Raw genomic sequence first — 17,915 nt, 5'->3', positions numbered from 1 at the left:
AGAGCTGAAGGACCCTAAGCACACTTGGGGCAGTGCCCAGGGAAAGGCTCAGAAAAGGCTGAAGGACCAACACTTGGCAGGTCTCGGGGGAAGGAAGGAAGGGAGCAATTTCTAGAAGTAAGCTGGAGGGGGTTCATGCTGTCATAATCTGGGATTTAGCAAGGAAAATGGATAGATCTGGAAAGCTAGATCTGAAACATAAAATAGTCTGTTAGGATTCCCTTCAAAGCATTTGCCACAATTTTATTTTACATTTATTTGTGTAATCATTTAATCGTCTTTCTCCCCCTCTAGACTGTAAGCTTCATAAAGGCAAGAATGGTATATGTTTTTGCTCACCACTATATCCCCAGCCCCTAGCTGGCACACAGTAGGTACTCAAAAAATAGGCTGGATAAAGAAACAATTTAAAATTAAAACACTCTGGAATGTTTGATTATTCTCTCTCTGTATTGTTGGCTTTTTGTTTTGTTTGTTTTTGCCAAAAAAAGTGTATTATTATATGAAAGTATATTACCAAAAAGTATATTTATCAAAGGAAGATGTTTCCTTTTTGGAAAGAATGAGTCATCTCATAAATACAGTGCTGTGGCTTTAGTCTCTGAGTTGTAAACACTCATTGAGAAAGGCAAAAGAATGTAGGTAAAAGGTAGGATGTATTTCACTGGAAATACACAGCAACACACCCAACAATGGCCATCAGTGATGTCTAACTTGATGCTCTTAGATGCTGCAACACCCCAGAGTAACTTGGAAATCAAAGGTTACTTCTGTGAAGAGGAGATTTAGCGTAAAGTGCTTCTATGGAATTACAATTCACTGAAAACTGCCCACCCACATATGATAAAACAGACTTATTCACTTGAAACAGCATGTACTACCTTCGGCAAACGCCAAACATCTCCAACATAGAGTCATTACACGAGGACATAGGAGACCCACCCGCCCTCGGATGGCAGAGACGAGCACCCGTCACTCCAAGATCTGAGAGTGTGGCTGCGGAACAGAAAGGAGAGGCTACTCCAGAGAGGACTGCAGGAATAGGGACAATAAATTGAGAAGTTTAGCAAATAACCCCCAGCCCCCTCGCCTAAGAAGCTTCCCCTGACCTGGAGAGAAGAGAAGTTGTAAAATTAAATTTTTATAAACAAACATTTGGCATCTTTTACTTCAAACAGCAACAGGGCTATGCTCACTGCAAAGTGGCTGTGCTTCCCAGGGTCAGCAATCCATCTGGTCCCTAACTCTCGGGACTGCATGGCCACAGTACTTAACGTATCCTGTGCACAGGAGGGATTAATCCTACAGCAGATGTGACAGGTGGAGAGAGGTCTCGCCGTGGTCCGCAGCAGGGCTTCCTCAGCCACGGCAGTTCTGGCTCAGCATCTCCGCAGCCACCATAAAAGGCCTTACATTTCAGTTTGGCTGGTGACTTCATATGAAACCCTGGATAAAAGGAGTGGGAAGTGCCTCTCCTCCCCCAGCCCTCCCCCTGTTCCCCTTGAACGCAGGGTCAGACCTCTGGGGAACAAAATGCTTATCTGAGAACAGTCCAACAGCCAGAACAAAGAGAGGACTCCAACGTCTCTCCCTGGAAGGGCTTTCAGAGGGAGCTCGGACACACTCCGTCCCGGAGTACAGAGGCTGGGTAATTGCCAGGCTGACCCTGTGGAGCCTCCTGCCCTGCTCACCTTTCACTGTAATGCACGGTACAGCGTAATCATGAAATGTGCTTATTAATTTTACTCATTTGACACTGCGCTCTTCTGCCCTGAGCGAGATGTTAGGAGAAAATGATAGGGATAGATTCTGCTCCTGTCAGGCTCACCAAGACTTTCAGAAAACCAGACTACCAGAGGGCATCTGCCACCCGCTCACCAAGCACCCAAGATGACCCCAAAGGGACAAGCAGAATGTTAAAGACACAGATCAACCGAAGGGAACAGCAAGAAGACGGGGAAACCCACGTTCTGGGGGTGAGCCCCGCGTGAGCCTCCCAGGAGACCAACCCGGAGCGGGTCCTCCCGGGACGGCAGCGCTGAGGCCCGGCCCTGATTCACAGCTTGCCGCTTCATATCTAATTCATCAAAAGACACTATGGCGTCTCAAATCAGGAACATTTTTATTAGCTTCCCCAAGAGTTTTATGGCACAAAGCCATACCTAATGATTCTATTTTACGGCAAGTTATACACTCAAACAGTGCTTTGAAGTCAGGCAGCAGGTAAGACTCAAATCTTTGTCAAGAAAGATTCCCTCGTTCTTTCACTTTTAAAATGTTTATAAGCTTTCAAACAGTTGGGAGAGCGATGTGGAGCACTTTAACTGGCTACTCTTCCCTCACCCAGGACCCGGTGCTGGCTGACCCGATATACAGCTGCCTTTACCCCGGTGTTCTCAATGGGGGCTGACTTTGCCCACCCACTCCCTCCACCTGGGGACACCTGGCCATGTCTGGACACATTTTTGGTTGTCACAACTGGAGGGGTTGGTGCTATCGGCATCTAGTAGATGGAGGCCAGGGATACTGCCGAATATCCCCTGCTGAATACGCAGGGGACAGCCCCACAACACAGAATTATCTGATTATCTGGCCCAAAGTGCCAAGCTGGAGAAACCCTGCCCTAGGGCTCCTTCTGGACCAGGTACTGCATCCCTCCCACATCTGGGACGTCAGATACACTAATCTAGTCATGGTGGCAGGTTTTCAGTGCCGCTAATGAGACTCGTGTTCTTTAATTCTTACGTATTCTTGGTGCACATTTTCTAAGAACAAGAATAAAACAACGCCACAAACAAAATGAGGAAAGTGAAAATCAGACCACCTTAGAATCTTAGCACACAGGACACAACCACTGTTCACTAAACCCTCCTGATGTTCTCCTGCATTCTTTAAGCTCCACCCAGATAGGAACTTATCTATTGAAACAACAAACTAACCCATCCCAGCCATCAGTACTACTGAACCCCGCCTCCACTTTCAGAAGTCTGCTGAAAAGCAAGGCGAGCTCTGTGCTACACTGTGGGGTGTGGCCGGTCAGAGCACTGGACTCGGGAGGGGTCTGCTCCTGATCACCACTCCCAAGGACTGGGACTCGCGCACTGCACTTCTCAGAGCTCGGGTGCTGCTAATCAGCGGAGTGGCGATAAAGCTACTTGCCCTTTCAGCCTTCCAGGGACTTGTGAGAGCCAAATGAGTGCACTGGTAGGAGACTGCTCTGTCAACTGTGAAGAGCTGTCCGAACGTATGGCAATACATTTAGGACATTTATCCATGTAGGACAATCTGTGACAACCACCTAGGGTCTTTCAGATTCTTGGATCCTTTTTGTGAAACATCACAACTAGAAATGCCTTTGGAAATCAACTAATCCAACCCCTTAATTGTACAGAAGGTGAAAATGGGCATCATAGAGGTCAACCGACTCGGCCACGGCTAGGAAACAGCCCAGATGGGCACAGGCCTTCTGACTCCCAAACCAGGGCACTCCCCACACCTTCCCATTGGTGATGCTTCTCTCCCTGTTTAACTCCCTAGAGGGAAGAAGCACATCTTACACACAAGGTTCAGAGAGCCTTGAACACGGGAGGTAAATATTTGCTGAATCAGTGAATCTTGACTTACTACATCATAGCCCGTCGGGGCTCGGTTCCGAGAAGCCACCACCCCCACTCCCGTGATGGGATCCATCGACGTCTCTGGCAAGGCTTCTGAAAGGTCTTTGACTTCAGGCATGGTGGATTGGTCCTGGTTCCGAAAAGGAAAGAGAAAGTACAAAAATTCAAACTGAGCGTTTAAAGTGAATGATACAAAGGCTCAGACAGACAGAGGCAGAATCTTCGGGCAAACATCCTGAGCTAAGCTCCACATACCTGCACCGGCTCAAGGACCTGGCCCCAGCTGACCTTTCCTCCAAGAACTCAGATCATCTCTGGCCCCCAGTCTTCTCAAGTTAGCTTTGAACACTGAGCTAACACAGTGAATGAGGGCTTGTCCCTCGGAGGAGGAGGTAATTTTGACTCAAACCCAAAAGCAAACCATTCTCGACTCTCCCGTCCCACTCCCTAACTTCTGAACAGATACCAGTAGCTTCCCTGAAGATAAATCAGACATGGCTAAACCTAATACCACCTTTCGTTTCTCTCCCTTACAGTATCCCTTTATGGAAAAGCTGACTTCCAAGTCCACGGCCTTTGTTACAACCAAGGGTGGACTATTCAGTAGGCAGAGCTTTGCAAACACACGGAAGAAAGTGTTCTGGGCACGGAGGCAAAGGAATGGCATGCAGCCCAGGGTCCATGACTGAGCAAGAAGAAGTCATGATACTGACTCACAGAGCTGCAGTGAGAAGCAGGAGTCATGCAAATGGAGGGCCTGTAGAGGCCCCTGGCACACAGTAGGCACTCCACAAAAGCAGACGAGGCTGGTGGGTTGCGGTCACGCAGGTCCGGTGTAACCGGCCATTCCCCAGAGGACAGGCAGATCCCTTTGTTGTGTTTAATCCCGCAGGTCATGTGGACACTTACTCAAGCTAAACACCAACAATGACCATAATTCTTGCTGGGCACTTGGGGAGAAAGGGAGGGGAAATGGAATTATTATTCTGCTGCTGACTGCCTCTTGATGTGCCCAGAGCAGACAAGCAGAATATGGAGAGCACCGGGGTCTGTGCAGCTCGAGTGGCAGTGCACCAGAAAGCAAATAAAAAAGGTAACACCTTATGTAAATGACTTTTAGTACTTTTAAAAGGACAAGCAGTGAAAAAGAGCAAGTTAAATTCCACCTCCTTCTGCAGCAATTAAATTCCACTGGCTGCAGGTCTGCCAGATCTCTCAAGGCTGGTTACCGCTTCTAAAGCAAACCAAACACCTTGCCTAACTAGGCAGGCAGGAAGAATATTCTTAGTTCTCAGCCGAGAATCAGGAAAGGCAGAGGCTATTAAAAATGACTGCAGCGTCCTAAATAGGAACAATTGGAATGCTGTGTGCAAGTTACCCATGTAATCAGCGTCCCCAAGACCCACAAAAGGCTCCGGAAACAGACTCGTCAATGCAATGGAGCCAAGTCCCGGATTAAGGCTCAGAAGCGCCTGGCAACAGCCGCATTCTCAGCTTCTGTTTATGACAAAAGCCAAACTAAGTTATGCTTTACTTAATTCTACTGAAAATAAGTTTCTAGAAGCCCAGGGCAGAGGGTAGGATACCATGCTGCATCACTGCATCATTTTCTGTTTTCAAATTTCATTTACCGGGCAGGTTTATCTGCATGAAGCACAGGGCTTCGTGCTTCCTGCACACAGTAGGCATTAAGTAAATATTTAGTGAATAAATACGCATGTATGCCCCCAATAACGGAGATTTAGAATTAAATATGTGCACCACCCCAATCCCAAGCAAACACTGATCAAAAAGTATTTTCATTTGGAAAATCCCATATTATTCGTAACAGGAAAATAACATTGCTGCAGTTTGCAAAATATTGGTACCTGCTGTTGGTTACCAAAATGCTTTGCAATTAACAACTCATTAAGAGAATGTACGAATTCTGCCAGTGCTAAAATATCATGCTGTGAATTTAATAAAGAACATGCGAGGTAAGTTTTTTTTATTAAGATAGTTCTGCCTCTATCTAACAGAGAGAGAGAAGGTAAGCATGGGAATAAGCAAGAAATAGTTCATTTGCTGATAGATTCATGTCTCGGGTCACAGTATCTTCCGCGAGGAACTGATGACAATGGCTGTCTCTTGCTCTGAGGCACTCTCTCCAGGGCAGTGGGGTAAATTTGCTCTCAAAGAAAGGATGCTGCTCCCAGAATGCTCCAGAGAAGCAGCCCGGCAGCAGGTTCCAAGAAGGCTGCAGGCCGCCTCCAGCTGAGGCAGACAAAGGAGCGGCGGCCTGTGCCCGTGCGTGCAGGGTCACATTCCAGCCTGCAGGACGGGAGGATGCACCGAGCAGAGCACTAGCACAGAGCATCTCGGATGCACGCCTTCTTCTTCCCTTCCCCTCCAGTTGCAGTGCCCTAGGGATCAAGGCAGCCTTTGTGAAATACAGACAGATGACTCCTCGCTGCGCAGGGCCGGGGCCAGCTCGGCGGTGAAGGAAGCACCACCACCAGCAAAGGAAGCTTTTAATGAGAAACGCCCAAGATATCCATGGCAGAGGCAATCACTCAAAGCCGTTTGCCCTGAATTACATATTTTCTGACTGCAAATTACTTTTAACAGCGTCTCTAACGTCACTTCAGTTGACCTTCCTAACAAAAGGCCATTTATTAACTAGCACTCCACGTTTCCCGGGCTGTGTGGAGCCTCGAGCCCGAAGGGATGGCACCACCGGGTACTCAGGCGCCCAGGGTCACAGGCCAGGCCTCTGTGAGGGAGAGAAAAGGCCATTAATGCGAGCCTGCAGAGCTAATCTGCGCAGGCAGGGGGGAGGAGGGAGCAGGGTGTTGAAGACCAACATCAACCTGTCTGGCAAGAGGCAATGCAAGACTAAAACATAAAATACCAAGGCCTACTTGCGACGACTCCTGGTTTCGTCCTCAGCAGCTCCTCAGCCAGCATCCGTCTCTATCTCAAAATCCTAACTGCACACAATACACACCAAGACACCTGTGCTGCATTTGTACAGTACTTTGCAATCCTCAAAGAGCTTTCTCAGGCTCCTTCTCAATTGACGCTCACACCAAACCCTGGAGGTGGCTGGGTCATATTACCCCCATTTTGCAGGAGAGAAAACTGAGGCCCAGAGTTCTCAGACACCACACAGCTGGCAGGCAGCAGAGTCGAACAGGACCTCTAGCCTCCTTCCCCAGTCCGGTCTGCTTTCCATGACACTGCGTAGAGAGAGACCAACATCCCATCCGATATCCGATTGAGAAAGCAGCTTTAACACTAATTATATTTTAAAATGCCAAAGCTCTACTTTCTCTAGCCATCGCCCAATAAGTGAAGCAAGGGGGGAAAAGTACAGAAGGATAAAAGTAACATGGGATTAATTTTCCTCACACCTCAGTTTCAAGATTCAACATCTTCCTCATAAATAATTTACAACAATAAAAATGAGCTAAGGCCATGTTTGTGTAGGACGGAGGTAAATTTAGGCCTAATGAGGGAGATCCGAGCACTGCACAGGAGGGAATAGTTGATGTATAGCACAGTGCGAGCGCCATCGACAGCACACAGGGGCTCCATTACCAACTGGAAGTCGCAGGGCCAACCAGCAGGAGGGGGGAGCAGTTTGGGGACACTTCCACCATCCCAGCTGTGGCTGTAAGGAGGGTCTCTACAGGGAAGCCAAAAGTTGGCCCAGTATTTTATTTTTTTTGAGGAAGATCGGTCCTGAGCTAACATCTGCCAATCCTCCTCTTTTTGCTGAGGAAGACTGGCCCTGGGCTAACATCCGTGCCCATCTTCCTCCACTGTATATGGAACGCCGCCACAGCATGGCTTGACAAGCGGTGCGTCCGTGCGCGCCCGGGATCCAAACCGGCGAACCCCAGGCCACCGCAGCGGAGCGCCACTTAACCGCTTGCGCCACCGGGCTGGCCCCTGACCCAGTATTTTAGATGACAAGATAACGGATGTTGAGATTTCTCAGAACTGTAGGCTTGAGCCAGCCTGAAACCACGTTGGTAAGGAATGAGGCGGCGCCGGCGCCTGGGAGTCACGTCTGCTCCTGGGCACAGAGGGAGTGCAGTGGCAACACTGGCCTTGAGCTAGTCCTCCTAATTTAACCTCGCAGGTCATCTGGTCCCAATCCCCATCCCTGTCTCTACTCAGAGTATGCAGCCAGCCTCCACTAGATCATTTCCACGACTAGGGGCTGGGGACCCTCGCTCCGGGCAGCTGTTCCTGTGTCTGCCCCTGCAAGGCGGGAGAGTGTGTGTGAGTGTGTGTGTGTTGCACGTACATACTGGGGGCTAGATGGAGTCAGTCAGGGTGAGGTCTGTTTTCCAAGCCAGGAGGATTTTTCCATGCCATGCGCAATGAATACTATGCAACACGCAACACCTCTGGGTGGGAGAAAGCCCGCTTCCCACTTCCGCCTGCAATGCTGCAAACAGTGCCTGGGGGAGGCCCCCACTCCCAGCCCTGCAGCACCTCGCCAACGCTGTCATCCTGGGTTCACAGAGAAATGAACTTTAACTAGAAAGCCCCTTCGTACAGACAGCACACTGCTCCCTTGTAGCTGATCAAAGAATTACTACAACAGTGTGCTTAATCCCTAAAAGTCAGCAGTGCTGGGCTTAACTGATGCTGAACATTGTTTCAGAATCAAAGGCATGCCTCCCGGCCCCAGTCTGGGAGAAAACTAAGCTACTGTATCACAGCTGAAAACTCAGGGGAACTTTGATATCATCTCTGTTTAATTTCCCGGCCCCGTGAGCCTGGGGTTTATCTCGTTTTATCAACTCCTGCCCTGAAATCAAAACCCAGCTAACAGACCCCTCTCCACAAAGGCCCTTCCAGTGGCAGGCTGGGGTGCAGGCTGAGGAGTTTAAAGTGCTTTTGGGGGGCACCCACTGCAGGAGGGCGGGGGTGCTGCCTTCAAAGGAGGCGCAGCGGGATCCTCGACTCGGCGTCCCTGCCGCGGTGGAGACAGCCGCTCAGAAGCAGCGCCAGCGCCGCCCACCAGGGCTGAAGGTGTGACTTGCACACAACTTTTGAGGAGAGTAATTTCAAAGTGGGGGTGGGGGGGAGGTTAAATTGGGCTACTGTAATTGAAATGACAAAACAGGTGGGTTAATTGAGTCCCTACAGAAGGACGAACTTGCAATCAGCTTGTTTGAAATCCAAAGTCAAGGGCACAAAAGACATCGACGGTCTGCCCACATCTACCAGCTTGCGGGGCTGGGGAAGTGGAGAAATATTTCACTCGCCGTGGGAAACGCCACCAGAGCAGGGTCTCGACTGAGAACAGCTGTCCCCAAGTAAAAGCTGCTGCTGTGGCCATCCTGGGCAGGTCTTTGCCTGTTTCCCAGTGGCAGCGGTGGTCTGCAGGAATCCATGCTCCCCTCGCTTGCCCCAGGATGACCAGTACCTTTCTGCTAACAAATCTTAAGCAGGGGACAGAAGGACACTGCTCGTCCCCACTGGAGGGAGCCCACGGCCAGGCTTCACCAATGTACACCATGACACACACAAACACACAAACCGAGCCACCTCCAAGCAGCAAAGGTGCAGAGACCTACCTCCTCAGGAGGCTGCGAGCAGAGGCCAGCGTCCATGCAGCACCCAGGTGAGTGGCCAGCCCGTTCTCGGGGACACAGCGCCCAGGTTCAGAGGCGTCCACTATGGAACCTCAGGATAGCGTCCTGGCGCCTCCTGTACTTTGGTCTGGACAGTTTACCTGGTGACCAGTCAGAAGTCAAATAACTCTGACAAACGCTGTTGCGTACGGTCAGGGGGCAAGAGGCCACAGGCTGCTGGGAAGGCTGCTGAGACAGTGCGGAACTAAAGCAAATATTTTTCTAAGCTCTCCTAGATCACAAAGAATTTTCCAGCTAGGGAACTAACGACGGTGAGCACTTCCTCTTCCCCAGTAAAGGTCTGTTACTTCTAATAGAAGAATCTGGTATATAAACACATCCATTCAATCTGACCTACGCTGAGATTTATATTAACCATTTGATTACCAAACATTTTCCATAAACCACGTGAAGCAGCCTGGGGTTCAGGTTGCAGCCTGTACAGTGCAGTGCTAGATCCCGGAATTCGTTCTCCAAAAATAAATCCAGGATCAAGTTCTACAGCACTGCTGAGGCCAGAGCCCTGCGACTCTGCAAAACCAGGGAACCTGGTGCTGGGGGGAGGGGCGTTCTCCAGCACACTGTGAGTCCTATCCAGACTTGCCCACAATTACTGCAATTGAGGGTCATTCCTGCCCACTCCCATCAGGTCTTGGTGCCATACTGTCCCCTGGAGAGCAGGAAGAAGGAAGATCCCAACAGAAGGCAGATGCTCTACAAATGAAACCATCCCAGGAGGCCCCAAGAGCGACACTCTCTTGATGTTCAGTGACATAAGAGGAGTCACACCCTTGACCTGATGGCCACAGTGTCTGTAGAATAAAAATGCCACTATGTCACCTAAACGCTGGGCAAATGGGCTCCCGGGCCAGAAGCTTTAGGTCAGCCAGCCAGGCCGCATCTCCACCACTCCCCTCCCTGACTTTCAATGGGTCTTGAGAGTTTCTTTTCATACATTTGGTCACCTAAGCATTGCATCTGTCGGCTGATGACTTCCAAAATACCTCCACAGACCTTTCTCCTGAGACTCAGAGGTGTGTACCTAATGTCCTGCTGGCTACTGTCACCTGCATGTCCCATTATACCTCAAACTTGGCAGACCTTGCCATCCTCCCACTTTCCCAGCACCTAACAGGATCTGGCACATAATAGTCCACAAACGTTTATGGAGAGCCTCTGTGCTAAGCATTGAGAGAGGGTACACAATGATGAAGACGGAAAATCCTACATTCTGGAGCAGGAGTCCTCAAATGTTAGCATGCATAGGAGTCACCTGGAGAGTTTGTTAAAACAGAGATTCTTGAACCCACTCCCAGAGACACTGATTCAATAGGTCTAGGATGGGGCCTGAGAAGCTTCATTTCTAACCAGCTCCATTTGATGGTGAAACAGCTGGTCCATAGCCCCATCTTTGAGTACAAGACAGTAGGTACTCACTAGGTGTTTGATGAATGAGTGAACGAATGGAATGAACCTGAAGGTAATCATCCACGGAGAACAGCCTCAGAATGAGTCCCCAGGCTCTCCCTCCCCATCACAGGTCAGCCAAGAGCACCCAGTTCCTCCCCTAAGACACCCACCCCACCATTCAAAATCTAGGTCCCATCTCCCATTCTCCCCAAACCTTCCTCAACTGCCCAGCCAACTAGTGCTGTCACTACAATCCTGATGTTGTCCAAGGACATGGTCTTAGCACATGTATGTGCATACATGCACATATGCACACACACATGCGCACACACACACACACACACACACACACAGCCTTGCCTCTCAGAAGGTTATAACACACTTTCCCTAGCAGAACATAAGTTCTTCAAAGGTGTTATGTCCACCACAGTGCCTCGCTCACAGTGGGAACTCAATAAATGAACTATGGGTGGGTGGGTGGATGGATGGAAGGAAGGATGAATGAATAAGTTCCTATCATTCTCTCAAAATTGCCCACGTTTCACTGGATTAAGGAGGGCATATAAAGCACCAGGGGCAATGGTGAGAGCAGACCTGTCAGGCCCCTTCCAGTGAGAGCCCCACACTGGGATCACTGATGCCCCATACAGGACCAACACCACAACTCCAGAGATGGGCCATCTGCAGAGGAAGGGAGGTGGAACTTCAGCTCTCCTAGCAGTTTCAGAAGTGGGTCTGGGGCCGGCCTCGTGGCTTAGTGGTTAAGTGCGTGCGCTCCGCTGCTGGCGGCCTGGGTTCGGACCCCGGGCGCGCACCGACGCGCGGCTTCTCTGGCCATGCTGAGGCCGCATCCCACATACAGCAACTAGAAGGCTGTGCAACTATGACATACAACTATCTACTGGGGCTTTGGGGGAAAAAAATTAAAATTAAAATTAAAAAAAAAAAAAGAAGTGGGTCTGACTCAGCTCAAGCAGGATGAATGAGGGCCTGGCAGGGTGCAGTGTGTCTTCAGGCTGGCTGCACAGAAGACTCCCCTAAGGAGCTTATAAAAACTACAGCTGCCCATTCCAACCCCCCGGGTTCTGATTTACTTGGTCTGGCCTGGGGCTGAGACTAGATAATACACAAGCTTGGTGAAGTGTCACTGTGCTAGGTGATACAGGGATGAATAGGACACAGCCACCATCCCATGGAGCTCACAGGCTGGAGGAGATATCCCAAAAGAAATGGACTGCAAACGAGGGGACACTTCCTCCGCCTGGTCAGTCAGGGAGACTGCCACTTGAGCTGGCCTCCCTGAAAGATGGAGCGAGCAGAGTGGTGAAGGTATTAGAGGCAGAAGACATGCCATCTACATGGTATGAACACACACGGACTGCTGGGGGAACTGTGAGTACGCAGATGGGCTCTGCAACAAGCTTATGAAATGCTTAAACAAACAAACAAATACACAAGACAGTTAAAAACCTGTCTGCACTCCGCTGCTATTTCTAAGGTCTAAGCAATGATGCAGATCTACAGGAAGGGGCACCTCAGTGGTCAGAAAGAAGAGATTCCCAAGTCTTCCATTCATACGTTCTTATTTCCTCTCCTGCAACTGAAGGCCTCTCAAACCAAGGCCACTTCCTGTAGACCCCACGGGGCCTCCTTATGCTATTAGCTCAGCTGGGGAATGCAAGGCAAAGCAGAGGAATGGAAAGGGTGCAAGCTTTGGGGTCAGAGGGACCCGAGCCTGAATCCCGGCTCTGACACCAACTTATAGCTGTGTGACCCCAGGAAAGTTAACTACACTGGGCCTAAGTTTCCACCCCTATAATATTGGAATAATAGATAATAATATTTCCTCTACAGGGTTATAATGTGGATAAAGAACCTGTCGAACTTGCATCAAAAGACACAATCAACAGAGTGAAGAAGGCAATCTACGGAACAGGAGAAAATATTGCAAATCATATATCTGATAAGGGGTTGAAATCCAAATCTATAAAGAACTCCAACTCAACAATAAAAAAATAAATAACTCGATGAAAAAACAGGCAAAGGATTTGAATAAACATTTCTCCAAAGATTATATACAAATGGTCAACAAACATATGAAAAGATGTTCAACATCACTAATCATTAGGGAAATGCAAACCAAAACCATAATGAGATATCATCTCATAACCATTAGGAGGGCTACTATAAAAAAAACAAACCAGAAAATTAGAGCTAGAGAGAATGTGGAAAAATTGGAAACCTGGTGCGCTGTTGGGAGAAATGGAAATGCAGCTGCTGTGGAAAACAGCATGGTGATTCCTCAATAAATTAAAAACAGAATTACCATATGAGCTGGCAATTTCACTACCGGGTATAGACCCAAAAGAACTAAAAACAGGGTCTCGAAGAGACATTTGCACATCCATATTCGTAGCAGCATTATTCACAACAGCCAAAAGGTGGAAGCAACCCCAGTGTCTATAGACAGATGAATGGATAAGCAAAATGTAGTATATATACACACAGTGGAGTATTATTCAGCCTTAAAAAGGAAGGAAAGTCTGGATGAACCTTGAAGACATTATGCTCAGTGAAATAAGCCAGTCACAAAAAGACAAATACTGTATGATTCCACTTACATGAGGCACCTGGAGTAGTCAAATTCACAGAAACAGAAAACAGAATGGCGGTTGCCAGAAGCTGGAGGAGGGGGAATGGGAGTTGTTTAATGAGTATAGAGTTTCAGTTTTGCAAGATGAAAAAGTTCCAGATATTAGTTGCACAACAACATGAATATATTTAATGCCACTGATCTGTACACTTAAAAATGATGATTTAGGATGGTAAATTTTATGATATGTGTATTTTACAACGTAAAAAAAAGCACCTGCAATTGTGGTTCTCAAGTTTCAGTAGAACCCAAGGTTCCTGCTGAACAGACTCTGGGGCTTCTTCCTCAGATATTCTAATTCAAGGTCTGGGTTTGAGGTCCTGGAATTTGCATTTTCGTAAACATCCTAGGGATATGTAGCTCATTAAGAATTCATTTATTTTTCTCTTCTAAAGGAATATTCTTTGAACATTTTGTTTTGCTGATCAGTATGTTAAAAAATAAGTTTTGTTAAAAACAAAAAGTGTATGTGTGTGTGTAGAACAATCTCACGTTGATTCTAGCCACAGGCCCAACAAGACAGCCCTCCGGTCCTCAGGGAGGTACGAGCTACAGAGCTCGAGTGTGCGACCCTGGGCTCCAGGCCCGCAAGCCTCTCACATTTCAGCCTGGACAGGCTCCGCATCGCGCCAAAAGCGTGTCAAGTAAACCAAACGCATGCCCACAGGATGTTCCCAACAAGGGAGCAATGTCAAGTATACCCTGCAGTGGCTCTGCCTCCCAAGCAGCTGGGGAGAGGAGATCTGACGCCCCACTGCAGACAACGCGGGGAAACCACAACTCCCAGGGGCAGCCCAGCTAGTGGAAGGCCAAGGAAAGCCTGCAGGGCCAGTGAAAGGTCGGCCAGGCAGGGCCTCAGAGAGTGAGAACAGCCTGGGGAGAGGCAGCTCATTCAAGGCACCCAGGCCTCCCTCCCACAACCCAACCAGCAAAGGAGACTTTGCTCACCCAACCGCAGCCAACTAAACACAGTGTTGTTCTCAGCCCACCAAATCCAGTCATTTGTTATCTTCGCCACAACAGCACCTTTGACATTTCCCATGCTTGACTCCAACACCATCATTACCTTCCAGTGTGGCAAGGATGTCGCTCTTCGAGCATGAAGTATGGAGCACTTCCAACCCGCTAAGGCAGAGGGCCCTAGGCCATGTGGATTCTGACGTCCCCAGAGGCAGATCTGCCATGGAACCGATGCAGATTAAGCTTAACCCTCCCCCGGACCCCTTCCAAGACCCTGAGAGGGCCATATCTAGCAATGTGTTCCCGTGGTCCTGAGTTTTTGTAAAATGTACAAAAGCTAGATATTTTTGTATTCTTGCTCTTATAGCCCCTGCCACACACACCAATTGTCTAAACCACAGACCCACAAAACCGCGATCTGCCACTGGATCAGACTTAAATTTAGTGAGAACCCTCACCCTCTGCAGGGCGACACACATCCACATACATTAGCTCATTTGGCGGGGTAGGTTTTATTGTCAAGCCACTTCTACAAATAAGGAAATGGGGATTCAGGAAGGTTCCATGAGGTTTCATGACTTGCCTAGGGTCACCTGGGTTCCAGGGGGTAGACTGAGATTCAAATCCAAGCCCCTGAATCCAAGCCCAGTGTTCTTTCTACTCTAGCTTCCCTTCCCAGTTGCCCTGAGAAGAGCTAAATATTAACCACAAACAGAAAGGCACTCAAAAAAAAAAAAAAAAATGAAGCTACCCTTCTGATTAATCAGTTAACAAACCTTTAATAATAACCACTAACTTTTACTGACCACTTGCCATGTAGTAGGCACAAAGCTAAGCACTTCTCTTGCGATATTTCATTTGTTTCTCATCATAATTCTATGAGAGAGACAGTAGCATTAGCCTCACTCTACAGATGAGGAAACAGAGGCTCACAACACGTCATTAGTTTGCCTAAGAACACACAGTAAGTAGGAAAGCCAAGGCTGAAGCTGAGGTCTAATTCTAAAGCCCTTGCACTTAACCATGGCGCACTAGTCCGGCTAGAAGGGGGAAAGTGCACCAGCCAGTGGGAGGTGTACACAGGCGTGTGGCCTAGAAGCTGGAAGGAAGGAATGACAAACGTGGATTCAAGACGACTCTAGGCTCAAATGAACCAGGAATGGCCACGTCAACTGCCACGCCTTGGTCTTGGTGCCCACATCCCAGCAAAGGCCCCATCTCTCAGAGGGCCCGTTTAAATCTTCTGAGCATGGTACATTATCTCAGAGTATCCCGAACAATTTCCCGTGAGCAAGAAAGGTGTCGCCGTCTCCTGTAACTCACCTTCCAAGTACACTGAGTTTTTCAGTTAGTCTAGGCTTCCACAAAGCTTATCTCCTAACTTTTCTAAGGCTTTTCTGGCCCGGCTGATAAGATTTTCTAGCCCTGTTAAAACCAGATAAGATCCGGCCAGCTGTCAAGAAATGTACAATGAGATTACACTGAGAAGGAACCACCAGAGACAAAGGCCCCGAAAGAGACGCTGGCCTGCTGTCTGCTTTCCTGGCAGAAATGAGTGGGCACTGGTTCTTGGGTGGGGGTGGGGAGCAGAGAAGGGGCAACAGCCATTTTGCCCTCCTGTGGCCTTCCTCTGTGCCCTGCTGAAGAGGCTGCTGAGGGGCAGGGACAGAAGGGTGACATCTTTAATGGTGAGAAAGGCTGATAATTTAGGAAGAGTTGTGTGCTGGTAACAAAGAAGACAAAGATGCTCATGGGTCTCCCTTCTTCACCTGCGCCTGTCTCTGAGGATTCGATGTCTGCTGGCCCTAAGACACAGCTCTCGTCCCAGCCCCTGCCCCTGAGCCTCACTTGAGCTGGAGTCCCTTGGGGTGCTCATTAACACGCCCACCATCCTTCCACGATGGGGACTCTGGGTCTCGGGTCCCACGTCGGGCACCTCACCTTGCAGACGGGTGCCCCGGCGCTGGGGTGTCCTCTCTGCTGCGCCCAGTCACAGACGAGGCCGCACCCCAGATAATGCCCGAGGCTCAGGTGCACGCTGGTCTGCACCCACGTGACCACAGAAAGCTGGACCCCAGGCCGAGCCAGTTAGACAACCGTCCCCAGCCTGTGCAGGTGGCCGCGGCGGCCTGGGCACAGGTGGGCCGCCTCGCCTCTCCCTCAGGCGGAGGTGGCTCTCGGGGCCCTCCCCTGCCCCGGCCCTGGGGGCGCTGCTGGCACTCGGGGCCCGGGGCTCCCTCCCGCGCCCCCCGCAAGCCCACGCCGGGGCCGGGCGGAGGCCGCCGGGCCTGTCCCCGCGGCGGGCCGGGCACGGAGCCCGCAGGCCTCGGCGCGCCCCGCTCCGCCCGCCCCCCGGCCCGGCAGCAGGGCCGGCGCGCCCGGCCTCACTTAACTGTTCCCCGCTGGGGCGGCGGCGGCGGGTCCCGGCTCCGTCTCACGCAGAAGCAGCTTCTCATCGCCCGGGCGGCGCGGGAGGGGCCGGCCCGGGGCCCAGGCGGCGGGGCCGGCGCCGCAGCTCGAGCGCGAGCCTCCCCGGGAGCGGCGGGGCGGCGGCGGCGGCGGCGGCGGGGGCGGGGCGCGGCCTGGCGGCGCGGCGACAACGACGGCGCGGGTCCCCGCGCGGGCCGCGGCGGCGGGCCGGGCTCCGGGCCTCCCGGCTCTGGCGCTGGCTCCGGGGGAGGCGCCCGGCGCCCGAGGCTGGCGCGGGCGGGAGGAGGGAGCGGGAGCCCTCGCGCCCGGAGCCCGCACCGCCGCCCCGGCCGGCACCCCGCCTCCCCCGGCCTCCCCCACGGCCCAGCGGTGCCCCCCGGGCAGGGCCCTGGCGCCGCTGACCCGGCCTCCCCGAGCCCGCAGGCGGCCCCCAGCCCAGCCTCAGACCCCCCGGGAGCCCCAGGCCTCTTGGAGCCAGGGGCACCAGTTATCCCCTCCCCCAAGTTGGTCTCTTCCAGGGACCCGCAGCTCACGCAGCTCTCCTGGGCCTCACTGTATCCTAGACCAGTCCTTCAGCGCAGCTCAGATCCCTGGAAACCCCCAGGCCTCTTGGAGGCTTGGATAACCATTACACACACACACGAAAGTTGGCCACTTGCAGAAACACCCAGGCTACCTCAGGAGACCCCACTGCCGCAGTTGACCCAACACAAGCTTACCCAGGCCCCAGACTCCACTGCTAATCCCAGGCCTCTCAAACTGACCCCAATCTCCTAGCAATTCTCCGCCTCCGCTTATGTGGGCAAATGATCTACCCACAGGGGCCTAAAGCCGGGGTGTTGGGGCCTGCCTCAGGGAAGCATCTTGAGGGAGAGGCTTAAGCGGAAGTGCTGTCGACAGTCCTCGGGGAAGGGTACTAGCCAGCGGATAAAAATAGAGCGGGACGAGGAGTGAGGTCCAAAGCTCGACCCTCAGCAAGAGAGGCTGGTGGGAAAGTCAGGAGCAGACCCTGCCCCTTAACCAAACACGCCCTACACAGCCCCAGCAAGGGACCCCCAGGCAGAGGCCAGCATGCTATTTGAAAAGATTCTGGTCAGCATGCTGGAGCGCTTAGAGCTGAGGACCATACAGGAGGGATCAGCATCAATTTGCTAATGCATCGTTTCATTTTCACACATTCTAGGCTTTTGCAAAATAACTGTTTGATCCTAA

The 17,915-nt window shown here is 50.9% G+C and overlaps 1 protein-coding gene across 2 annotated transcripts in view; it reads right to left on the bottom strand.

Moving 5' to 3' along the window:
- The window catches only part of MVB12B (multivesicular body subunit 12B), a 182,200-nt gene extending 165,274 nt beyond the window's left edge, over window positions 1-16,926 (bottom strand). The window contains exons 1-2 of one of the 2 annotated variants that reach the window (XM_058524057.1): window positions 16,667-16,926; window positions 3,625-3,747 (exon numbers count right to left, since the gene is read on the bottom strand). In XM_058524057.1, the coding sequence (XP_058380040.1) occupies window positions 3,625-3,747; window positions 16,667-16,729 (186 nt within the window). In that variant the 5' untranslated portion in view covers window positions 16,730-16,926. Of the gene's footprint in view, window positions 1-3,624; window positions 3,748-9,193; window positions 9,259-16,666 lie in introns of those variants that run through there. The other variant, XM_058524058.1, reaches the window with a different exon arrangement.
- Between the last annotated feature and the right edge of the window lie 989 nt (window positions 16,927-17,915).

Source organism: Diceros bicornis, chromosome 28 (assembly GCF_020826845.1).
Source record: "Diceros bicornis minor isolate mBicDic1 chromosome 28, mDicBic1.mat.cur, whole genome shotgun sequence".
Lineage (NCBI taxonomy): Eukaryota > Metazoa > Chordata > Mammalia > Perissodactyla > Rhinocerotidae > Diceros > Diceros bicornis.
This window is presented reverse-complemented; position numbering and strand designations above follow the sequence as displayed.